Here is a 25819-nt window from a genome sequence, read left to right as displayed (position 1 = left end):
ACTGATGGAGTTCATGGCCTGATCCTGTGAGGTGTTAAGTTCCCCTTACAAAGGGGCTGCCTAATGCTCTTGTGTTCATTTTAAGCAGTCTGGATAGAGAAACAGAGCAGGAGGTTCAGTTCATCATAGGACGGGGCCCTTAAAGAGTTAAATATATAGAAGTACTAATCAGTGAATATTTAGGTCATGGAGGACTGAGACTAGGGAAAGACTGAGCATTGCTGACAGCTGGTGGCTCCTACTTTGGTAACAGTACTGGAGAATGTCTTCTGTCTAATATTAACACTAGATTTTGAGTTTCTAACTGTACTTTCTATTGCCTTCATGTTCTTAGTTGCATTTCTGTAGCTTTGCAACAGATAAGGTACGTAATGGGTTTCTAAACGGGCTTTTTGAAACCATTATTTGTGTCATTCATCATGTTCTTTCAGCACAGCCCTCGTCAGAGTGGAGATCCCAGTAACAGAAGGTGTTGTGAAGCTTAAATACGGGCAACTTGTTTTCTGCATTGAGGCAGTGCTTACAAAATCCAATGTCTTACTGACTTTCTGTGGCACTGTGACCCATAAACCACTTCTGAATCACATTTGTAATCCCTGCTTTGAAAAATGTAGGTGAGCGTTTGCATGGTACGTGTTGTAGTCGTACTCATGTGAGCCATCTCCCTGAAACCGATGGGATTACCCACGTGTCTTGCCGTTTCCAGGTTCTGGTGTCAAAACTGCTCTGCTTTCCTGCGTAGCATCCTGGGTACGGTCTGCGAGAGTCAGGCTCGGTCCGCCGCATCCTCCTGCTGCCCTGGGCCAGGCCTGGCACAGCACAGGAGCTCGGTCTGACCACGCTTGCCTGCGACTGTACCTGTATTAAAAGCTCTTTCTCTCGGTGAGACTTTCATCTAAGCGTAGTCATGCTAATATGGCTATAAAACAAGAAGTTCATTTGTGGTTGAAGTTCACGTATCGTCCACGAGGGCTCCTCACCGCAGGGCGCAGCAGTGGAGCCCGTACGCCTGGGCACCACGTCACACGGGAGAGTGCGCTTGCAGAGAAATTTGTAGCATTAGGAGAAGAATCCACTGAATAAAACTTACTGACAGTGCTGTATTAGGAGGATTTCTCTTCTTTTATGGTAATGTCCATATTTATATGGGAAAAATAGGATGAAGGTAAATAAGGGAAACTATTAAACGCCTGCTGCTTTAGCACTACCACCAAAAGTGGCCACGTATCTAAAATGGTAAGAATCGTTTTGAGAGTAGAATTGTTTCATGCTTTTTTCCCCATGTGCCAGAATTTATAAGTTGTCAATTCAATGAAAATAATTCATGATAATTAATTCTTTGTGTGATTAGTTTCTTGTCTGTTTTGGGAGAAGACTGCCTGTATTTTAGAATGAATTCTTTTTTGCTTGGCTTTGTTTAAAATTGCTCAAACTACACTAATATCATCAGTGTTCCTGGGAAATGAATAACAGCTAGGGTAAAATATAAACCCTGAGTAACCCAAACAAAACCCTGCACTAATAATTAGAAAGTTAAATTTAAACTGTCAGGGCATGACAGACAAATAGTCCCATTAATGATGGTATTTTTCCTTTAGTTCTGGTTAACTTTAAGGATATATACCTTTTTTTTTTAACTTTAAGGTAAAAATGCATAGGAAATACGTTGCAGAAGGAACTTTTGTGTCTTCCTACTTTTATACTCATCTGTTTGGCAGTGGTTTTCAGCAAGGATAGCTCAGGACAGAGGCATAGCTGGTTAGATTAAATGGCTGTATCATTGCAATTGAAAAAGACATGTGGGTGGCAGAATTCAAGTGTTGCTATATTTAGCGTATTCTTGAAACAATGAGAGTTTTTAGGGAATGTCTGTAACCTTGTTTTGTAAGACTGCTTTGTCTTTTATGTGGAAATAAGTCATTTTTACCATACGCATTCTCTTAGCAGCAGTCTCTTGTGCCTGTCCTGAGCAGAGTATCCTGATGGCAACTATCCATTAACTATTTTCTATTATTATTTAAAATTTAGAAATAGAAGCTAACAGTCCAGAGCCCAGAAATACTCAGCTGAGCTTTTTGGCAGCTAAATTATCTAAAGAATACATTCTAATTTATTCTTGCACTTGTCCCGCATTGTGTGCCGAAAGTACAGCAGTTTGGATGAATATTCATTTTTAGGTTGAGGTGTGGTGAGGAAAGAATGATGATTTTTTTCAGAGCAGGGAAAATTCTGTGTTCTCTTCATCCCTCCATACCTGAAAACTGACTAAAGTGTTCTCTCAAATATGATGTGAATCTCTTCATTAAATTAATGTGAAATGGCTTTATTTCTAAGCCACTTAATTAAATCCAGGGGGACGTGGAAATCTTTCAGAATATTCATTTGCTGCTGGTTTGAACCATGCCCTGGGAGAAGGGATGAAATCCATGGTGTCTGAAGGCACATACAGTGTTTGCTGGAAGTTGTCTGTTGACTTCAATAAATAAATAAATTGAAAAGTGTCAATATAAAAGCATTAAAAAGTGAAGCTGTGTGTATTGGGAACTTTCTACAGGCAAATTTTCAAAGCTTTGTGCAGTGGTAGCCAGCACTTGTTTACCAATTGGCTTAGTTACTGAACTGAGTAAATGGAGAAAAGCAGTATAGTGTGCCTCTCTGTTCGCTTCGGCTTCATCTCCAGTCTCTTTTTGACTGCATCCCGTTGTCTCCATGATACTGCTCATGGTTTTTAAGCAATTGTCAGGATAACTGATTGAGCACCTGCATTTAAAGTGGGCAATGTGCCCATCCCTGCACCCTTTCTGTGTTTTGTTTTGCATCCAAACCCCCAGTTCCAGGATTTACTGTGCGAATTAAGAGTCGCCCTGCTGAAGACAGTGGAAACTGCCCCCCTCCGTCCATGGTCTTCTACAAGTGTGGGCGTCTCTGTGCTGTGTAGTTTAACTGAGGAACGGGAGGAAAGGGACAGCGAGGACCAAGAGCCCAAGTTTAACATCACACCAGTTTATCAACAAGGTGTCAATGGCTTCAGTAGTGAGGCCAAAGGAAAACTTTAAAACTGGTGTTGCAAGAATGGCTCCTCTGGCATATATAGATGGATCCATTGCTGTGTGTGAGGTAGCTCTAAATAATACTGTGAATAATAATTCAGGCAATTATTCAGTATTTCAAGTGCAGCAGGTGGTTACATCAATCCTCTTTAGTGTAGAGGACATTTGTCTTCAGTGAAAGGAGTACTTTAGACAGTACCTGCAAGAGCTGAAATGTTTTTCTACTGACAGGTCTAGGAAATGAATCCTAAAGACGGGTGAAATGAATCCTGAAGAAGGGCTTGTTTGTCATAGAGATTCTCATATTTTTCCATCTATACCAGTTGATCTTAAAAACAAATCAAAACAAAAAAATCCCCTTCTACCTACAAAACTTGCCTTGCCCAAGTCCTGTAGCTATGATGGCCACAGCAAATCCTGTTCTGTTCTTGGCAGTTTATTTGTGCACCGAGTCCTGGCTGTGATTAGCTAGAGGGTAACCTGCAAAAAGCTCTGGGCTTGCTGTTGTTTGCGAATACGTGGCGGGAACGGCAGCAATGCACACTGCGGTTGGGATGTCTGGAAAGCTAAACGTAGTCTTGGCCGCAAATCGGGATGCAGGGTGCTCACTGGCCATAGCTGCTGTGGCAGCCAGTACTGTTGCAGTGCTACTGGCCAGAAATTGCATCATGTTCACCCAAAATGGTTTCCGTACTGCCAGATCTTCTGCTGAGCTTACGGGCAAAATTTTGGGTAGGGAAGTCAAAATAGAGGAAAAATTCATCTTTGGAAAGATCAATTAAAAATAACTTTGCCACAGGCTTACTCATGGTAATAATGATAATTAGATTGATATGAGCAAATGGAAAAATAAAAGCTAGTCTACACATACCAGACTTTGTATGTTTTCTTTGAACCCTGGACAATCCAGTTCCCTTCCTGAATAATTTTCTACCTGTGTATTTACTGTTTCTCAACATAGCTGTGCGTAATGTAGGCAATTGGCTTTTGCAAATCCATACTTTTGTTTCTTGCCATGGTAAAATATTGCTTTCTTGTTTATCCTTCACTGATCATACCACTATTAATATTTTTCTTAGTGGTACAGATTACGTTCCTTCCAAGCTCGGTAATTACATGGTCTTCAATGTGCGGGAAGACTTCAGCCCTTGTCCACAGAGGGAGGACTGGCCGCTGCTGAATAGCGGCAGTCACGGGTACTCGAACTCGCTCCAATTCATCTGTGAAGAATCGGATTTTGGATGTTAATTATCCGGACAAATCAGCAATTGGTTTAAGCATTGTTAAGGACAAAGCGAAGAATAAAGAGCTGCTGCAAAATATGGCATTGTGAATGGTACTGATGCTATCTGCTGTAATTTGTCTGTCTACCTTTGAAAGCGTTGTGCAGAAAGATGAGCTTAGCTTTCAGAGATAATTATCCACAGCAAATACTAACCTCTTTCCTCCTCGATATTAAACGACAAAAGAAAAATTCATCAAGTGGTTCTGTAAAAATAAACAAACAAAAACAAGCTAATTAAAACCTGGCCTGAATCTTTTATTGATTTCAGTGGTCTTGTTTATAGCTTTATGCTACGCAAGAAGTGTTTCCGAGACGGGGGTTCAGGGCTCAGGACTGGGCTGAAGGAAGCTGCGCGCTGGAGCAGGTTGCGGAGCTCATTTATATCAGATGGCCGGTGGTTGCGTGTACGTGTGTGTGCACACACGGTATTTACACTGCAGTAACAACAGTGGACTGATTGTGAGAAAGGTGGTGAATGCACATTTAAAGTGGCATTTAAAAAGGAAAAAAAAATCTATTTTGTGCTGCTTTGCACATGAGCACATTCTTGCTTGAGACATTTCTCCTAACAAAATTATAACCTTCAAATTTTATTCATCCAAGAACTACATGTGAATGGTTGTCAGAAATATGCAAGATCTTTAAAGCAATTTTACCTTTACCTTTTGCGATTAATAGCCAACGAGCAGGGCCTGAATTGTTTAAGAACAGCTTTCTGCCAGACCCCTTGCTCCCCAAAGTGTCTTGCTTCATCTGCTCTGGTCCCTTATTGTAGTACCTGTAAGATAAGGTGGATTTAGAAGTAGTGAAATGTTGTTTCTCTTTCGGTTGTGGATGAGTGCTGCTTATGAGAAAGTTTTTGCTTAGTGAGAGTTCTTCCCCTTTTCAGTTCTCAGAAGAAATTTTTATTGAAAAACAAAACACTTGAAAAAGTTTCTAGAAATGAATTTTTTTCCAATTTTAACCTTCAAGTCAAGTAAGAAAAGAGAATTTACTTGCTGCTTCTGCAGTGCTGGATGCAGAGTCCTTTTGTACTATTAAGCCTTGCGTCTGTTTGCAGGTAGCCTGAAAATGTGAATTGAATGGAAGTTGTTAAGGGGCTGGTACTGGCCTTTGAGACACTCCTATTTAAGTTTGACTGTTTTGGGTTTTTTTAATTAAATCAGTTAGGAATACACTAAAGCAAAATAAGAATTTGAACCTGTGACGAGTTTGGGAGTGCAACTGCTCGCAATCAAGTTGTGGCAGAGGAGGCAGTTGCCATCTCTGGGTTTCGCTGCCAGCGTGGTTGGTGGGTGAGCTGTTGGCCTGCCCCAGTTGTGAGATGCAAGCTGTCAGCTCGAGGTTGCTTTCTCTCTTTGATCGCGTAGCTGGTGGTGGCAGGTCTTCTCAGGTGGCAGTAATTTGTTAAACTGCGGTAACTGGAGGTGCCCATATTCTGAGTCAGTTTTCAAATGAATCCGGGTTAGGCTGGTGTGGTGTCCTGTCTAGAGCAGGCGTCAGAGGGAGAAGAAAGGCAGTTGGGTTTTTTTGGTGTTAAATATTTGCCTGTGTTTCTTCCCATTGCCTGCTGGCTTCTGGAGAGCTTGTTGCTAACATCCATCTCATGATGCAACGTCGGATGGAATAGGGATTTGTACCTAGTGCAAGTGAAACGGAAAAGTTATCCTGCTGCTAGATAGCTAGTACCACATTATGGTGATCGTGTATCTGTAAAATGAGGCAAAATGCCACCCGCAGATGAACTAAAATACTCATTTCTACAGCCGTGCTGCAAGGGAAGTTAAAGGCTGTCAGTTAAGGTTCAGTAGGAGCAGAATGCGTCATGGTGTTGCTGGTTCTGACTTGTGGCCTTCGCAGTCACAGGCTGACCTTCCTTCTCAGTGTGGTATCTTCTTACAGTTCACAATTTTTACAGTTTAACCTAGCGGCTGTCACTGCAGTGTCTGAGTGTTCCCCATGCATCATCCGCTTACTCCGGAAAGTTCCCAACTTTGTGGTCTCCTTCCCTCTTTGAGCTGGAGGGAAGAATTGGACGTGGGAAAAAAACTGAACTTCGATTCAAAGCTAGAGTAAATTTCCAGAACTTGTCCTTGCACTCCCAATTCCCCCTGGTGTTTCTGCTGAGCCCCGATCACAGGGAGCCCCATGGGACTGAGTTATTTCTGTGTGGATCCCAAGTTTTTCCACTCAGCAGCACAGCACAAGCTCTTGATGCCTTGCACAACGAGTCGGCCAAGGCAGGAATAAGCGTCCTCACCCGAAGGGGCTGCAGTGTGTGTGTAGCCTGCTTGGGCCTCACCATAAAGGTTTGTGCTAGTGCTGCTCATAGGGGTTTGCGCTGTCCTAGCAGATTTTGATCCCCAAGGGTAGGAGGTCCAGTCTTTTATCTGTCTGTAAAATGTCACTGAACATCGATGGCGTGGTATAAATAATAGCGGTAATGATCGTCTCGCAGTGCGCGGCGTTTCCCTGGGGAGAGCGGAGCCTCCTCCCCCGCCGTTCCCCGTCCCCGGTGTCCAGATGGCAGGGACCCTTAATAGACTTGTTTGCATCGTCTTTGAATGCCAGAGCTACTTGATTTGGCAGCCTTTGCCACTTCATATGCAAACATTACGAATCCTGCAGTCTGCCTTTCAGGTGAATTTTAAGGAGGGAGAAACAATTTTTAGGTTTAAAATGATTTTTTTTTCCAATGTTGAAAAACAAATTTTGAAATTACACGTTACTTAATATTATCATTTGTGGTGCCGACAGATCACTAAGTTGACTGAGATTTTATGCCACTAAGTGTAACTGCCGTTCTTTAGTCACAGAAACGAATGTATTGTTATGGCTCTAGCTTTTCTGTTTGTAATTCTGCAAATGTTATGAATAAAATATATTTTACTCTATGCAAGGAATGAAAAACCCCAACTTATAATGCAGTCTAGAATATGTGAAAAAATTGAATTTTAATTGCTATGAAAAAGCTTGTTGCTGATATTATTTTGGATGGTTTAGACAGCTGGAAGGCATTATTTATTTAACTGTAGTCTAACCTTTGTAATTCTATCATCAAATTAAATCGCTGAACTGAAATATTTGGGGGACATCTCTGGTTGGGTCACTTATCTTGACAACTCCATGTACTTTGTACTAGGCACTCTGGAATTCAAATATTATTTAATTATATTTTCAGATGACTTTTAAAGAATGTGAAGATCATGAAAACATTTATTGGGAATCTCCTAAATTAAACTTATCAATGCAAAAAAGACCCAGGCATTATACACAAATTATATGCGATCTTTTTTTCCCCTGGTCACACTTTTCTTATGCCAAATGCATTTGCTGCTTTCAGAAAGTGGAAAGCTCATTTTGTGTTTCTCTGGTGCAGCTTGTGCGCTGTGCCTCTCTCTCGACACACGCCTGTTGGGTTTATTTTCATAACGCTTTCCCTTGGTAAAGGAGCAGCGTTTCTCCCATTTTATACCTGGAAACTGAGGTGCACAAAAAGATTAAAGCCAAAGATCAGGTTAAACTTCAGCCTTGAGTAGATGGTGCCATGGAGAATTTCCACCTGATGGTTAATCTAGAACAGGTAGGTTAGAAATTATCCCTGAGAAACGACTGTTGAGGGGAGTGAAAGGTGCCTTCTCGGGCTCGGCTGTCTGTGTCGGTTTGGGCGCGTGGGGCTGTATTTCCTGCTGCACAAAAGCTGCGTTAGTGCCTTTGGGGAGGGAAACAGAAATCTGTTGTTTGTGGGGGAAAAAAGGAGCAAGCAAACAATTGTTGTGTGTTTTGTGCATGTGCCATGGGGAAAAGTGGGCTGTCGACTGGCAGGCGAGCAAAGGCATATCGCCTTTCCGGGCGTCTGAGAGTGGGAAAATGGCTGCTTTCTGGGGAGGAAAATTATCACTGCGGTCAAAGAATAGCTTTCCTAAACACCTGTTTAGAGAAGTAAGGATTTAGAAGTTGTGTCCTCCTATCTAGCCAGAGAAGGAGCACCACAGTGAAAATATGCCGCAGATCCAAAATTGAATTTGTCTGTGTTAGAGCCATTTTTAAACAAGTAATAGGAAAATCACCTGCAGTGACTTTCACTGAGAAATATGGCAGGGCGCATACTGACCTCCAGCATACCTTTCGTGTGAGCGAAAGCCCTGGGATGCATTGCTTATTTATTTGCTTCCTTTCTGGAGGCAAAGTGGATTATAGGGCAGGGATAAATCCTCTCCGATCTGTGGCCAGCAAAGCAGACGGATTAACCGGAGCTTTTCCATTTGTCTCTAGCGTTCCTCTAGTTATGTTGTCAGCGCCGCTGCCTCCCGCGAGGGGAGAGGTATCAGAAGATAGGTAGTCCAGGTTCCTCGTGATCAGTAGTGCAAACGAGCTTTTAAATTTTAAAACACCCCTCAAGCACGTGCTTGTTGTTTGAAAAATGGTCGTCTTTCCCCTGTCCCTGGCCATGGTGGTACCTGACCAGAGCTTTTCCACCCTGGAAGGTGCTGGTAGTTGCGACTGGTTGCTCTGGTCCCGCGACAGGGGCAGCCGGGGACCAGCGTGGGGACGACTGTGTGCACGAGAGCTTATTAACAGCAAAACATGGTTTAAGGCTGCCTGCCAAGTGCCCTGGTTCTTTTCTCATTTGTTTTTTGGGGGCTCTGGAGGGCTCGCCGTCGGCCGAGCGAGCGTTGGCGCGTGCTGAGCAGCGTGCTGCTGAGGGAGGTGAAAGCGTGCTGGGGAAGCTGCAGGTGTACTGGTGTATTTTTGTTGTTTGTTTATTGACTGATGATAACTGTTGCCCGCTCCAGTATAAACATTTACGCTTTCAGTGTAAAGTATTGTTCTAAAGGGCTCCTCGTTCAAAGGCTTCGTTTGCGGTGTTTGCTGCGGCTAAGGCTAACTGAAGTCAATTATAAAATAGAAGATATATGATAACAAATTAATGAAATAACATGTATTCTTAACCCGTTGTGAGGTCTTGACCTCTATAAAAATATTCATAATTCATTATTTTAAAATTTCGTAATTAGTGTAAAATTCAGACATAATTATTTTAGCTTTTTACCCCTATTTTATAGGCAATTGTGCTAATATACATGAATTATACTTTCGCTGTCAATGAATGTAAAAGATGAAAATTATAAATTCATAAGAGAAGAGCCATTCATTATTTGAAATAATCTTTTTTCACTTTTTTCTTTTACTGTGAAATTCTTTGCATTTTGTTAATAGCTTCCAAATTTTCTGTAAACAGCTATATTCTTAAATCCCTCCGTTATTTCCAGTTGTCCTTTCTCCTTAACAATGCAGCTTTGCCAGCAAGCATACATTGTATGCAGAGAGTATTCTCTATCAAGGACAGTATGGGTTAATGAGGCAAAAATTTTGTGAAAAGCAGTAATTGTTGAAACAGGGAATGCCATGCAGTAAATGGTATTTTGTGTAATATAATTTTAAACACAAGCATTCAGGTACGTCCCAGGCAAGTAACATAGTTTATAATTATCCTTATTATCTATGCAATTATATTTGAAAGTGCTAGTTGCAGTTGCTTTTCATGAGACGGCAGACCAAACTCTTTCTTAGCATACGTTAGGATTGAGAGCTATTACATCAGGAAGAGAATATGTATTTTGTTTTTGAGGTATTAATTTGAACGGATAGTTTGGACTAATGATCTGATTCTGAAATTGTTACCTAAATGTTCATCTTGGGTTTCACTTTTCTTTAAAATCACCACTGGTAGGGTTGTAATCCAATTCTGAGATCCCGTATAATTTATTTTCCTTTTGAACAAAGATCTAGCAGCCAGCCACAAGGGTTTTAGTAGTTGGGATTTCTAACTGTTGTCCAAATAATCTTCAAGGCGATTACAAAATGTCCTCGTTTTCACATCTCCTAGCTACTGATTTGATGAAAGTGCAATTATAGATAAAAGGAGAGATGAAATGGTGGCTACAGATGTGATCAGTTAACTGGCGTTTCACTGGGAAAACCACTAGCAGCTCCTTTTTCTGCAGCTTTTGTCTCTAGACCATGTTCCAGGCCTTTGAGTTGGTGTTACTTTCTCTGGCACTTGCCAGGGTGAAATAAAAACAAAGAGTGCTTTATACTGTACTGTCGGTTCTGGGATACAAAATACTGGGGCCAGTTCAGTGGTTTTCAGTCTCTTCCAATTTATTTATCCCTAAGTTGTTCCCCATTGAACCCTTTTTACCTTTCTGGGTTCTTTTTCCTCGTCTTGCTTTAGTCCTTAGAAAGAGACCGTCAGTCACCGAGTAAGAACAAAACACGACAAACAAACACCCCCCCCCCCCCCCCACGCACTGACCTAGGCCGAGAAGATGTTAGTGCAAGCAGAGCACAAGAAGCCTTTCCGAATGTGGCCTTATTGGGGGGGGGGGGGGGGGGGGGGGAACAGCGAACGAGCGACGCAGCAACCAGCCGGGTGCTGTGCAAGGCAAGGGGGCTGGGGGCCCCCGCGGGCGCTGCGGGCGGTCTGCTGGCCTAGTTGGCTGGGAAACGGGTGCAGTGTCGCCGCAGCTTCGGCCTTAGGTCGTCGTCGTGGCTGCACAGAGTCTCCAAAAGCCGGTGTCCGGGCCCGAGGCACCTGCGGTGGCTGTACTGCTCCTTTAGGAACTGAAGAATGGGTAAAGTGGAGCACGGACGTGTGTACTGCAGTTGCGGCGGCAGTACCGGTATTTACTGATGAATCTGAAAGGGGCGACGACTACTGGGCGTTTCAGCTTTGAGATTCCCAGCAGCCGTGTGTGATTGCGCTGCGCTTGAAGTGCAGGGGCGAGCAAGCGGCCCAGAGCTGAGGACGCTTTTGTTTTGGTGCAGTTAGTGCCGTACAGGCTTTAACAGGTTTCTCTGAATTTCAGTTGCCCTTGTGGTACGGTGGCAGCTCCATCTCCTGGTGTCGCAGCAGAGGGCACCACCAGGCCCTGTTCATTCCTCTCCAGTTTGTCTGTGTTCAGCCTCATCAGATGGAAGTACATGATTGTCTTTTGACTCCTTTTCTTAATAAAGTGCTTCACCTTTAGTAGTACATTTGTATTAAAGAGAAAAAGAAGTTCTGTTATTATTACATATGTCATCCATATATATTCTTTCATATGTCTCCATCCTTGGAGACAGTTGAAACCTGACTGGACGAGATCCCGAGCAGTCTGCTGTAGGCAACCCTGCTTTGAGCAGAGGGATTGCACGAGGCCGTCTCCGGAGGGATGTCCCTCCCGGCCCTGGCGGTTCTGTGATCCTGTCGCCTGCTGTAAAGGCCAGCAAACCTCAAGGGGAGAGGTACCAAGCAGCAGTAAGAGGCGGAATATGTTCTCCTTTAATGATTATTGTGAACTGTTGGAGTCGCATTATGTGAAGCTCATTTGTGTTTTGCAATGCGCAGCTCTGTTACCAAAATAGCAAATCAGTTTAAAAATCCTCATTATGCTTTTCAGTGATGAAATTGATACCTCCTAACTTCTACAGTATGAAGTGACAGCATGCTGCGGTAAGAGGGAAAAGCTATTCCTCCCATGGAAAGGTGGTGGCATCTGTAGCACTCAGCTCTGTAGCAGAAAACTGAGCTCGCAGCCTTTACCTGCTTTAATTTAGCACCTAAATAGACTTTTAAATGAGCAGAGGATAATTATTGGGTTACTAAAACTAATTAAATATTTCAAGATTAAAAAAAAAAAAGCAAGTTAATTGGGACACCATTGGAGATGCATTATATTGTCATTAAATCTTAAGTGAAGGATAATTTTTACACTGTATATTGGCTGAGAGTTTACTCATAGTAATGTGTCATTAAGAAAATTCAGAAGCATATGAACCAAGCAGTGCGAAAGAGGCTTGCCTGTTGCTTGTGTCATTAGCAAAAAATTTAATATGCTTCTAGTAAAATGGGAAATTAAACATATGAAGCCTTTTTGTATGACCCAGTTTTAAATGGAGGCTGAGGTCTTGATTATAGTGATCAGTATCTGGCTATTTTCTAGCCTCTGCACTAATCTTGTAAATCACTGGAGGATGAGCAATGTAATGCTCTTCCCCTCTTTTTCCTTCCCACCAAATAAATAATCCTGGGAGTTGCAGATCTCCCATCTTTCTCTTTGTTTTAGGGAAAGAATCCCCAAAACACTAAATCACCCAGATGCATGTCATCTGAGAGGAGCAAACTGGAATGGCTTTGGCTGGGATAATTTGTTTGTGTCTGACCTGTACAAAATCTTTTTAGATTTCTACAGTAATGGATTGCTCTGGTATTGCAATTCCTATGTTAATGCTGTACAGATGTGACATCTCAGGAGAGTTATTAACTTGAAATATGTTCTTTGATTTGCATAATCGGTGTAATTATAAATCAGGACTCCTTCATCACAATGAAAAACCTGTTACCTGTCAAGAAAAAAAAATGCTCTGTGTTCCTCTAAGAAGAAAGTCTCAGGGATGCTGTGTAGCTGTTCTGCCTGTCTTCCTTCATCGTGGATTCAGTGGCATTGAGTACTTCTTCCCAGAAAAGAGGCCATGTTCTGGGCTGTATGGGTCAAAAAGGACCATCAGTTTGTTAGAGTAAATGATAACTTTAACTTAGGAAATCTGCAGTGAAAATGGGCTTATAGCTACATACTGTGCTTCATCCATGGTGAACTTTCAGCTGATATCTGAGGAAATTTTTTAAGGGATGCTCTGTGGGGTGTTACCTTTCCAGGGATGAGGGGTGGTCCTGCGTAAGCATCCTACCAGACACATGCCAGCTCAACCCGTAAGCAGCGTGTCAGCTAAACCTGGAAGCCAAAGCTAAGCAGAGTTGTTAAGCAGAAAAAGATGCGGTCTCCTGAGAAGCCAGTTTGGAGCCCAAGAGAACGGGAGGGAGGGAAACATTTTCTATGATTCTGTTGAAGAATGTCGTTTTACTTCCACCCTTGATTCCTGAATTTCCTGACGTGCGCTGTGAGCAGCATTACTGGTAGGGTTTTTGTCACATGTAATGTCAGTCTAGTTGACATCTGCCGCAGGCTCCTCGCCTTTCCTTTGTCACTCTCCATGCAGCAATCTTTGTCATTTAACCTGCTCTCCTTAGTAGATGGAGGAGTCTCCTTTTTTCCCCTTTACTTTTGGTCTTGGTGTCACAGAAAGTTTCTATGCCTATTATTTTAGCCTAGAGTAATGCAATTATGCCATTCAGGGGGAAAAGCCAGCTAAATGCTTCCTCCAGAAGAATGAGTTTGTCTTAGCCTGTCCTTTTCATTTTGATAAATCATACAAGTTCCTAACATGGCCTTCCAGTTTTGGAGATTTAGTGGTCAGTATCCCCCAACGTTTGCTTTCTGCATGTCTTTCTGAAAAAGCAGGCTGAGTGTAAATTTTAAGAAATTTAAGGAGCATCGGTGAACTCAAGAATCTCCTTCTATATGTGAATAGGTCTCCAGCACTACAGTGAGAAATTAAACATTTTTTTATTTAATTGAAAACCTGTTTCCTCTGTGCCTGGCATGCATTTCACTCGAGGTTTGAAATTATATTGCAAAAGTTTGAGAGCAGATCTGATAAGATGTATACAAATTCTGAAATGTTATAGAACTACTGTTGCATTGAACAAAATCATGGAAGGGCTCCTTGGTCAGAGTAAGCTATGACAATGAAAGCTAAGAGCAAACTTTGGAGGTGTACAGAGTGTAACCAAAATAAGAATCACTTGGATACAAATTTCTTGCAAAACAGCAAGAAAGAACTTGATAATTGCTGCTTAGCAAACGGAGAGAAGCACAGATTTCAGCTCTGGCATCACTGAGGTGATTCACTGTGCCGATAGTCATAATAGCTCAGCTAGCAGTGTTACAGATGCAGAAACAGATATCAGAGCTAAAGTCTTTGAATTAAGCCACAGCAGAGAACACATAGGGATTTAAAAAAAAGCAAACAGCTCTTCCTCCCAAACTCCAGCTAAGTTTAAGTTCTTTTAGAAGTTTTATTAGCCAGGAGATAATTACATTTGGAGGTTTCTGCTCTTGGTATTTGCATGCTTGTGCTTGGAGGGTGGTGGCCTATAGCTAGGAGCTCCTTCAGCGGGGCCACTTGTCCTCTGAACGACATGGGCTGAGGCTGGGCTGGTCCCGGGGCCGCGAGCAAAGGGACCCTGGAGAAGGCAGGTTGCCTCCCGTGGTGAGGCTTCCGTAAGGCCTGCAGGTTTGGGCCTGACTCCTGTGACTGAGAGAAAACAGGCACTGGAGAATGTGGACAACAGTTTCCTGATGATCTAGACTTATGTTAACAGTGAACTCAGTTTGGTTTTAAAAGACAACTTTTTTTTTTCCCTCTGCATTTCTTGTCACTAATAACCTCAGAAGACCGGGGTAACCAGCTGCTGACTGGGATACCACATCCTGTTTCATACAGGAAAAGACAATATTTTTGTTTTGGGGCTTTAATATGCCTATTGTTAGTTCTGACAGGGGAATATACTCTGCGATGCTCTACTTTGGTTTCTTTCTTATTTTCGTTCTAAGTGAGCATAGTCTTACTCTGTTTAAGATGATTCTCAGTATTGTTTTTCTGGTCACTGCTTCCAGCCTCTTTTTAATCTCCTGGATCAGGAACCAAGTCTTTGCTCCCTTTTATCCACTAGTTTTGTAGCTGCAAGGAGGCGGCCAGGCTGCCGAGCCAACCCTTGCTGGAAGTGAAGCAAAGGAAGAAAACTCCTATTGCTTTTTTGTTAGGGAAGAATGTCCTTCCTGATGATTAATGCTAGATTCTGCCTTTTTGTCCTGCAAGGTAGTTTAAAGTTTCTCTATAGGCTGTGGGTTGATGTGATGCTGTGTTACACCTCAGCAGATAACTGGCATTTTGTTTTGGGGCAAATGTGAGCAGTCTCTTAAGGCTCTTTGCTGTGTGTTGGCGGGGTACGGTAGGATGGCCAGTTGTCTTTGGGACACTGTAAAACGCCTACAACTCCAAAAGCGTGCCTGTTTGGGTTTGTTGTCTTTGGTTTCTTTTTTTGTTTTTTGTGTTATTTTTCCTTCCACAGCATGGGGTTGTGTGTACTGATTTTCTAGCAGCTAGATTTCTAAGAAGCGTTTGTTTTTCAGTCTTTTCTGTTCTTCCTCATGTAAATGTAAAGATCTCGGTAGGGATTTGTCCTATACACCTATTTTGAGTTGTGCTGTAATAGAGAATTATATGTGAAGCTCGTCATTTCTGTCCCTCGTAGATATTGTTTCTCCTGGATATTTATAGTAGTAAACATAGAACAAACGTATCGGTAGGAATCACTTTTACAGTCCATATTTAATAGTAGCTTGTCAGCTTAACCATGTCTGTGTGAGAAGAGCTAGTGACCAAGGTGGAGACAAGCAACCGCATCTGACAAGGGCTGGACCCTAGTTCTTCCCGCTGGCTGTATTGAGTATGTCCGTTTTGGTTCAGATGGTGAAAGGCAAGGGGCATAAAGAGCCTACCAGTACCAGTAGGGCATAGCCTTGAATTATTGAGGTTACTATGCAGCAATTTTTCTTTAAAACAGTCTGATGAGGTTAAGGGTGGGAAATCTTGAGGTAAGCATATGTAACACACTGCGATGGTGATGTTCTCAGTGCCCTCAGTGCGCTGCAGAAATGTCTGTTAAAGGCAGTGTCTTCACCTAGGACATTTAAAAGTACTCAGAACAAAATAAAAATACACCAGTTCCCGGAACAGAAATGTTGCAGCAGTGCGGGTCTGGAGAAGTTATTAGTCCTTTTTGTTCTTTATATTCACAGATTTGTTTGTTTGTTTATTTTAGCTGTTTGGTTCTTTCTGTGAAAACCCTCTTGTGGGTATATTTCTTTGTTGTTTTAAGTGTGTTAAACTGAATTTACAAACCTCTCATAGCCTTCCTCAGACTAAGTAGTTTGGCAGGGTTTGCAGACTTTCTGTATTTTTCTCGTAAGAACACAAAATACAAGCTCTTCTGGGGGACTTTGGGGACTATTCTTGCCCTAAAATGAAGCATTTCATTCTAAATAGACAAATTTTACATTTGGTTTCTCTCTATATCATTTCCCAAGATACGGTTCTGCCAGGAGAGCTGTAAACAGGCGGAGGGGGAGAAGCAGTGTTGAAAATAATTATCAAAATCTTTTCATGGGATTTTTTTAACCAGCTCCATCTCACGCCTATTGAATTACATTTATTGCCACTTCTGTGGACTGTTTCACAGCAGTTAATATCTTTACATTCAGAAAGTGCTCTAGATACCCTGCGCTCGCCCTTTGGGGAGGATTGCGTGGGGTTACACCCGTGGGCGCTGCCGGGTGCCACTCGGCTCCTGGGGGATCCGTGAAGCCCGCTCTCGCCGAGCTTCACAGTGCACGTGGCGTCCATGTCATATGGTTCCCGTGTCGTGTTGCTGCTGGTGGCAGACATTTTGCTGTTACTTACCTTTCTTGCAGTAACACTGAGCTGTATCTAAATAGAAATCATTTTGGAGAGGTCTGGTTTTATTGTCTTTTCTGCAGTAGAAAGATTCAGGACTCTCAAACATCTGCATCCTACTTACTCATTTCAGACACACATGAAACTTGACCCATAGAGCATTTTCTGCCGACTTGCAGCAATCTCCCTTAACTTCTGCTTAGTAAAGCTCCTCGGTTCATGCTTGCCACGTTTATAGGCTCCGCGTTACCTAACCACATTGATTATAGGAAGCGGGATGGGGGGAGGTCAGTTCCTGTGAGCATGAGCCTTTACACACACTGAGCTAGAAATGTTCTCCACTGTCATTTTAAGACGCGTTATGAGAGCTGCAGCAGGAACTGGTCTCCTTTATTTTTGGTTATCGTATGGTTTGAGCAAATAAGAAAAATGTGAGTCTCTCTACTTGGATGCAAGTAAGTGATATGCATCTCTTTTGACATAAAATCTCAATCCATGCCAGCTTCTTGCTTGCTTTTGAACAAAATGTTTTCTTGATTGTGCCTGTTTCTAAAAGTTTATGGCGATAGCTTTGCTATTGCTCTTTTACTGAATTTGACTTTTTGGAATGCCAGAAAAATAGTTGCCATGCGAAATACCTGTTGTTAATGCCATTCAGCTTCGGTCGTAGGAGGGCACGCGTGCAGTGCCGTCACCCCCCACTTTACGGGCAGCCTGAGCCCGTGGTCCCGCGCTCTGTCGTGCAGCACCTGCAGCGCTGTCGAAGCAGGAGAAGGGGGTCAAGCTTCAGGCTGAGAGAGGAACCGGGCGAACCCGTAGGAAGCGGGGCTTGCCCGCTCGGCTAGCGCGTCATGGGCCGCGGGCAGGGAGAGGTGAGTTTTTCAATGGATTTGGGGAAAATGCTGGTGTTAATTAGGCAATATAAGAGGGGAAAGAAGGGTGTGGAAAATGGCAGTGTGGGAGAAAGGGTTGGTTGCTCACCCCTGCTTGGCAGGGCAGGGTCAGGAGCTGCTGGTGCAGGGGAGCACGTGAAATTGGAGAGATGAGGAAAAACGTGAGCTCTGGGGAGCTGTGGGTCTGTGGATCGCTGTAAGGGTGGTGTTGGATATTTTGTAATAGACTGGAATGAGCAAGATAGCATCGTGCCGTTAGTAGAGCTGACACCTTTCTTTTGATTGGCAGTACAAATTTCCTTGCGGTGCCATGTACTTCACACTCGTGACACTGGCTCGTCACGCAATCTGGCGAATGCTGTGGCTTCCTCAAGGAGGGCTGTACGTGCCGGTGGCCGTAGCCCAGCCTGAACACGCAGGACAAAGCATTATACCACTTGACAGATTCCTGCTGGCACAGGGAAGACCTGATCAGCACCTCTTAATTTGCGACAGCGTTCCTCTGAGGGTCTTTTTATCCGGAGGCATACGTTAACTCCGTCCTCCTCAAGGGCCTGCTGGCAAGCAGTAGTCTTCTGACTTAAGAGGGAAACTAGTCTCTCCTGCTTGGAAGGCTTTTGCTATGGAGGAAGGGATGAAGACAGGGCTAGCCTAGCTAATAGTGACAGTGCTGGGGAATGCCCAAGCGGATGTTTAGGTTGAAAATGCGGAGTTGCGTGAATTGTACACACTGAAAACCTGCTAGAGGAGGTCAGAGGTGCGCTGTGCATGCTCGGTTTCCAGGCGGACATTGGGAAGAGCTCAGCTCCTGTCAAGTTATTTAGAAAAGGCAGCTTTCAAAACAGCTCTAGATATTAACAACTGAGGGGCTTGTGTTTGTTTTTAAAGATCTGGCCACTTTTGGGTACATACATGGTTAGTTGCCTAGACTTCAGCTGGCAGCAGAAACATCCCTTGCCATTACATGGATTCTAGTTTGTTTGTATTTTTACTTTTTCCTGCAAACAGTTTTTAATCAGACTGGAAGCTTACACTTTCAATGACCATCTGTATGTAGGAAATGGGATGCACGATAAATATTATAATGAATATTACAACATCAGGTTAAAGAAGGAGCGCTGCTACTAGGTACATCTACAACAGCCACTTTGCTTCTGGAATAGTTTCATTTCTTGAAGAGAGAATAGATAATTATAAAGTATTCCCACGCTCTCGGAGTTGGACCTGGTGGATATCATGTTACACTAAAGGTGCCTTTTGAGGCTGTTGACTTCACTGGTGTTGCAGAACGTATAAATTAACAAAGAATGGGGAAACTGGAAGCTCCTAGGAGCCTGATTTACTTGTGAGCTCCAGCAGTGGTAGAGCTGTAGTTACAGGTATATGGGAATAGGAAGGTTCATCTGCTTGTTCCTGGGACTGTTTTGTCTACCTTCACCGAGCTGTTGTGTTCTGGGCATGGCAGAGGGATTGGGAACTGTCCCTGAGGAAAGCCTGGCTTGAGTAGGCAAATACTCAAGTCATGCTATTAGATAAAGTCATGTTTGTCTTTCTGGGTGTCTGGAAAAATCCCCTGCTGGTATTAATTCTCAATGAAAGCAAATTCTTAAAGTAGGTGTTGTTTCTCAGCACCTTTCTAGTGTGTTTATTCAGTGGAGCCTTTTTCTGTGATTCCAGCATTTGTCATCCCTTTTAATCCGTATGCGTTCTCCATGCGTCGTCTGGGAGTGCAGGAGTTGGGCTCAAGTGGTGAGATTCAGCTTTCTCAGCGTCAGCTGGCTGTCGCAGACACCCCTTTCCCTGAAAGAGGGCTGGGTGCGGATCCTTCGGAGCAGCCCGGGGCAGCACAGCGCAGGCAGATCCGTGCCCGGCTCTTGGCTCCGGCACGTTCGCTTTCGAGCGCGCGGGGAGGGCACCTCCGTGCTGGCGTCCGTGGGCAAGGGGCTCGCTGCCCGGGTCGTGCGCGTGTCCAGGGCCGTGCGCGCACACGCGGTTCCTGAGGACACCGGTTCCTGGATCAGCAAATGTAGAGTTTGCCAAATCAGTAGCTTGCCATAACATTTCTGGCACTCGCTGCTGTCTGTCACAGTCCTCCAGGTTATTTATTATTTTAAACTGAGAGAACTTTTAAACTCTGATACCTGGGGCCTAGATGCCAAGCCGAAGAGCCGAACCTGGCTGAAAGGCTGGAAATCGCGGTGAGGTTGGTGCACTGGGGGACAGGTTTGTGACCTGACGTTCAGCTGTTGGGTTGGACCGGTCTTTCCACTGCTACACGCAGTGGAGAACCTGCAGTCTTTATATTTTACCTATTGTAGTCTAATGAAAAAACGTATTGTAGTCTGTAAGAATATAAAGCTTATGACAACATCTAAGAGAAATATGGGCTGTCTTCTGAGAGCAAGCAGCTTAGTGAGGATATCATCTAAAACTGATCAGGTTGAAGGCGAGTATTGCTCCGTGTCATGACAGGGCTTCCTTGTGGCATTGAATTCTGCCAGAAAGACTAATGCAATTTTTTTAATTTAGTGAAAATATAAGTTGTACTTCATCATAGACATTTTCAGGAGTTTTGATTAAATTTTACTTTTGGAGGAGCCTTAAATACCTATTATTTTATGAATATAATATGAAGATTTACCTCTGGGAAGCATCATCTTTGCTGTTCTCTCCTTGGGTTAGTTTTGGACAGAGAAACTGCTCGTGAGTAACGTTTATGTGAGTAAAGCTACACTGAAGTGCTTCATGGCTTTTTGTGAATACAGCATTAGGGATGCTGGGATAGGATCGGGCATAGCAAAACTCAGTTTTATATGTCTGGAAGGGCAAGCTCAGGGTTTTAGAGGGCTCTTTCCATTTTTATATTTGCTTTTGGAAGTGCTGAACCCACTTCACATTGAGGCACACTTAACTTTCTTCCTCGAGCTGTCACAGGTAACCGAGAATCAGATGTGAAACGAGAGATGTCCAGACTTTCGGGAGATGACAGTTTATCGTTAGAAGCATTTTATAAAGGTTGGACACAAATAACCATTCTTTCCAAAACGCACTGATCTGCACACACCCGTGCTCTCCCGAAGCGGTACGCAGCAGTTAGGGCTGATCTGCTCTAGGGTAGGTTTTCACACCAAGAGCAACACAGCACCGAAGAGCAAAGAGGAGGTGGTTTCTCCTTGGACTCCTGCAGACTGGTGGGTGCAGAAGGGCAGGTGGTCGGGGACGCCCTTGGCCCTCTCCCGTCTCTGGAAGCATCTTGGGTGGTTACCTGGGCTGTGCCTGCATCTTATTTGTATTTGCTCTCACAGTCTATTCGTACGAGCACCCTGGAGCTCTCTTTGCAGACAGTGGGTTTTACTTTTGGAGAATTCCATGTGAAATAATCCAGTAAATCTTGTTTTCAAAGATCATTTTATAGCACTTGAAAAAACACATAAAGAAAGCGGATTTTTGTCTTGTGTGCAAAAAGCAGCCCTCAGGGGCCACATAAGAGATGAATAGAGAGAACCATCTTGACTTAAATGAAATAAAAAAGAATGAAAGCCACTTTTGTGGGTTTACCCATGCATATTTTTCTTGATTTAAGGCCAGCGCTATGTTGGTGTGTAAGGCATTTGTGGCTTTCCAAGTTCGTCTTCTTTCTAACTGCTTACCAGTTTTATTTTCTGCTTTGTGCCCACTTGCTCTCTGGATGCAACGTCAGTCAATGTACAGGTTAAGTGCCGGCATTAGGTGAACAACGATATTATTTTTAGCAGTAATGTGTATATGCAGTATACAAGACAGACGATATAAAATACTCTATTTTTAGAAGACAATCTTTTTGTTTAAGCTCGTCTTCTCTTGTTTAGAGGGAAGTGGTATAAGGCTTAGCTAAGTATTTGCTCTGCAGATGCCTCCGAGCACAAATCCTGAAGCATTTGGAGCTAAGTTCGGAGCTTGCTTCAGTCAGTGGGGAGACATTTGCCACTGGGCTGAGTTATATCAGCGAAGGAGCTTGTGCCTTGAGTGTTTGACTGGTTTATGAAGTAGAAGAGAGAAATTTATTTGTGGGCCTATAAAATATGGGTCAGAGCACTTTACATTTCAGCAGCCTAAACTGGTAATAGGAACTTTTAACGTAGATATAAAAGAGGTCTGTGGTGGTGCTATGGGCTTGCAAGCAATCAACCAGTAGCTCTAATTTTTATCAGTAAGAAAAAAGGGTTGTGGGACCTCCTTTCACCACAACGAATCTCAAGAGGAAAGAAAAGGGAATTGTCTTCAAGTTTCTTCTGAACCTTTGCAAAATGATAGCAAAGATGATGGTCCCTTTCTGCGGCAGCGGTGGCACAAGAAAAGGAAACGTGTAAGGAGACTGGGTGCCTTATTGCGCACCAGCACAGGGATAGCTGGGCGCGCTGTAGGACGCTGCCGCGATGGATCAGCTCTGCTGTGGCTGCAGGGCCGCGGTGCCCTGAGGAAGGAGGGAGCCGTGGCTCATTGCCCCCAGCTGCCCTGGGGACACTGTGTGCATCGTGCCGGCCCTTCTCCAGACCAAGCATCTGGGGTGGCTCTTCTGCTCCCCCGGTTCGCGGGGGGCTTCCTGGGGCTTCCTTGCCCCCAGGGAGGCAGCCTGTGCCCTGCCTATGTGAGCAAGCAGCAAAGCACAGGCAGGGATGTCTGCTGGAAAGCTTTTGTAGGTACAGAGGCTTGTCCACCAAGACCTGGAGTGTTAATTTTTAGAAAAAATATGCGTGTGGAAAATATGGGATTGTTGGATTGCCTAGCAGCCATGGACACAAGCGAATTCCCACTGCAGTGCTCACTTCTGTTTTCTGCATGCCGCCCTTACATTGCCTTTCACTATAGCTTTTCCCTTATGTGCTATTTTAATGTATTACTGTCCTGAGTTCGTGTTAATAATAAACAAGACGTTGCAGTCGTTTCCATAAAAAGCTTGTGTGCCATTGCGACACTGCCATTGCCATCACTGGGCATCTCAGCATCCAGAACGGAGGCATCTGTGTAAGCTCCTCCTGCGGCGGCTCATTTTGGATAATCCATTAGTCTGTTCTAATAATCTATTCTACTTTCACTGCATTTTCCTGATAAGTAAAGCTATATATGAATAACATTAGTGCTTATAAATTCCTGGTTTCAGCTATAAGCATGTTTTAATAGCTGGTCTCAAATCTGCTGAAAAGCAGATACTATGGTAGAAATGCTAATGAAGCTTCAGCAGCAACAACTGGCAGCTGAACCGAGGAATTCATGGGTTGTATATTTGGGTGGCAGAGCTCAGTGGATAGATTCGTGCCATCTGAATCCATTTTGTCAGTGAAATTAGCTTTTAAATATTTTATGCCAATTTTTGAAAAATTTCTGTACTGCTGTGAAAGTTCCTGTGTTTGGAGAACAGCCCCCGGCTAATCTTCACAAGCAGTCTGTAAGGCTCAGATTTCAAAGTCTTGATCCGAAAGGTCACATCCCAATTTAATACCATTAGTGTAAATCCAAGATAATTTAGTTGATGTGGATGGAGGTGCTGTTGGAGGTGCTCGTCACTTCAGTTTTTTGATTTTAGTAGAAATCTAGCCCAGAGTAGGTTGCATTTGTGAAGCTCGTTCCTTGGTCTTGAGCATATCACAGAAAGGCTAAGATCAAGTTTCATATTTAGATGAATCCTTTTCCCACATAATGGAGATCATCTCACTGCAGGAAGGTGCTGATGATTTCAACTGGTCCACTTCAAAACCGGAACTTATAAAGAATGTTTGTCATGTTTTCTTTGCCCTTTTTTATGGATTAGTGTTCCAGTTTCCTCCTTGTGACACACTAGTAAAGCTAGTTCAGGGATTTCATGTAACTGGGACCTCCTTGCCACAAGTCCAAAAAACCCCAAATTAAAAAAAATCCAGTAACCGCTATGTGGAAGTGGATATATGGGTTTATTTCCAAAGTGCCCACAGAAATGAATCAAGAGTGTTTAAATTAAAAGGCAAACAAACATATTAATCACTCTTTTCTCTATTTTCCCACTGGATCATATCTTAATGGGATCTTCTAGACTCAAGCCTTTTGAGGGAATGTTAATATTTTATGCAAGGAGGAATAATAAATAGCAGTAAAATGTAGCTTGAATGATTAAATCTTCTGAAGGAATGGAGCATTTTTTTCCATCAGACACATTTCTAATTCACCATAAGTTAGCTGTTGTTCGACCAAGTAGAAAGCTGTTTTATGCTAGGCCACTTGTATTTCTGTTTGGAGGAACCCTTTTGAAACAGCCTCTATCCTTTATATTTACTATTTTGCTTTTATTTTGGGTGTCTGTAATGAAGAAGTAAGTCATTAATAGAAGATATGATTACCAAAATTCCTGCTGCCTTATCAATCAGTTAGTTTGGCATGTTTGTCAAGATTGAATATATTGATTGTAGTAACTTCGGAGTGAATGACTGGCTCCCCTGTTTCCCCCCCCGCCTTGCTTGTCTTCAGGAGCTTACATGAGTGGTGTGCTACTAGAGGGAGCACAGACTTTTTTCAGGATTAAGAAAAGGAAATAAACATTATTTTTTTTCCTCCTTTCCTCTCCTTAGGTTGCCCTTGTGCTCCTTTTCCAATCAAATGTCACATTGACTCAAACCCAGCGTTGGAAGCATGCGGCGAACTGCAGCACATCAGCCCTGCGCAATGTATCCATCAAACTGGAAGGAAGCCCAAAACCAAAACTCCACTGGCCAAAATGCATCCTCTGCAGAAACCCCAAGGCAAGTGGCTTTGTCTTCCCAGCAGCTGTGGAAACTTCTATCAGGCATGAAGTGATATATTTTTAAATGAATTGTTTGAATTTTAAGTCATGACAAAGTAGAGTTATTTTATATTCTAAGGTTCAAATACAGCTAGTAGAGTTTTATTACTTTCATTTTTTCTGATGTTAGATAACCTCTTAGGGAAGCCTGCAAGAAGCAATTGATTCAGGAATGACAGATTACTTGTCATATTATGCTTCCTGTATTATTGTTATGCTGCATGCAGCTGTAAAGTCTAAGTTTAATTTAGCAATATTGTTCTCATTCTTTATTAATTTTTTTAAGAATATAGGTAAGAATAGCTTATTGTTTAAACCTGGATCTGTTTTCCATTTATTGAAAGAGCTGTATGTAGCAACAGGAAATGCCTAAATGGAATGAATATATTTTAAAAAAAGAGAAATATGAGCTAAACCAGTCACATCCAAGGGTAGCATGTGGACTGTGGTAGTTCCACAAGCCTGCAGGAATCACAGGGAAATAGGTAACAATCCCCAAATATGGTAGAACAAAAGTCAGGAAGAACCATGTTCTAGCTGGTCTAGAGAAGCTGAGAAGCCCAGAGAAGATACGAAGTTCATAAAATAAAAATTTGTAAGATACCTGTCCATGTAATATTTTGGTCACCATTAGCAGGCTTTGTACAAACTGAGTCCTTGCACCCCCCATTCCAGAAGCCTTTATGAAAGCAATTTTCGGCTATGCCTTTAGCCTTAAACTGCTACAAAGAAAGTTTTGTCTCTTCTGATTGTGGAAGTCAATCTGAAATGTTTACCCGGTATATTAGTTCCTGCTCGAATCATCCCACTAGGTAATGGTCTGTGCATTTATAGAGCTTTCTCCTTGAGGTCTTGGTGTTCCGTATTTCTTTAGAGGGTGTTGCATGGATGTTGTTAATACTACTAATAAAAAAGAATAACAAAAGTGTCTGTTCCATAACAAATGGAGTGAATTCAGCTGGGGCAGATCAAGGAAGCTCCTCTGAAGTGGTGGGAAGCACCGATTTCCAGCTACTGAGGATGTAGCCTGTTTTGTGTGTGTGTGTGTGTGTGTGTGTGTGTGTGTGTGTGTGTATGTATACATACACACACATATATATGTATGTATAAAAATGTGTGTGTATGTATTTTTTTATATATGTATTGTGTGTGTGTGTGTGTATATATATATGTATGTGTGTGTATTTCTACATTCAACATCAGAAATGTTGAAGGGAGCTTACTTAGCTTATTTCCAATCACAGTTAAAAGTTACCCAAGGGGATCAGCATAATCTGTGTCCATCACTGAGACAGGTACTACTTCTTTCTTCTTCTTTCTGCCGCACAGAAATGCGCATCTCTCTCCCGTTAGAGCCATGGACTTAGAATGAAAGCAGTCAGTGCATCTTGCTAGCTGA

The 25819-nt window shown here is 42.9% G+C and overlaps 1 protein-coding gene across 5 annotated transcripts in view; it reads left to right on the top strand.

Moving 5' to 3' along the window:
• The window catches only part of FGD3 (FYVE, RhoGEF and PH domain containing 3), a 116682-nt gene that overhangs the window by 37093 nt on the left and 53770 nt on the right, over nt 1–25819 (top strand). For 4 of the 5 annotated variants that reach the window (XM_064518896.1, XM_064518898.1, XM_064518897.1 and 1 more), the window contains exon 2: nt 24209–24423. In XM_064518896.1, the coding sequence (XP_064374966.1) occupies nt 24270–24423 (154 nt within the window). In that variant the 5' untranslated portion in view covers nt 24209–24269. The remainder of the gene's footprint in view (nt 1–24208; nt 24424–25819) is intronic. The other variant, XM_026102831.2, reaches the window with a different exon arrangement.

This window comes from Dromaius novaehollandiae, chromosome 12 (assembly GCF_036370855.1).
Source record: "Dromaius novaehollandiae isolate bDroNov1 chromosome 12, bDroNov1.hap1, whole genome shotgun sequence".
Lineage (NCBI taxonomy): Eukaryota > Metazoa > Chordata > Aves > Casuariiformes > Dromaiidae > Dromaius > Dromaius novaehollandiae.
The sequence above is the reverse complement of the archived record's forward strand: the minus strand, read 5'-3'. Positions and strand labels throughout refer to the sequence as shown.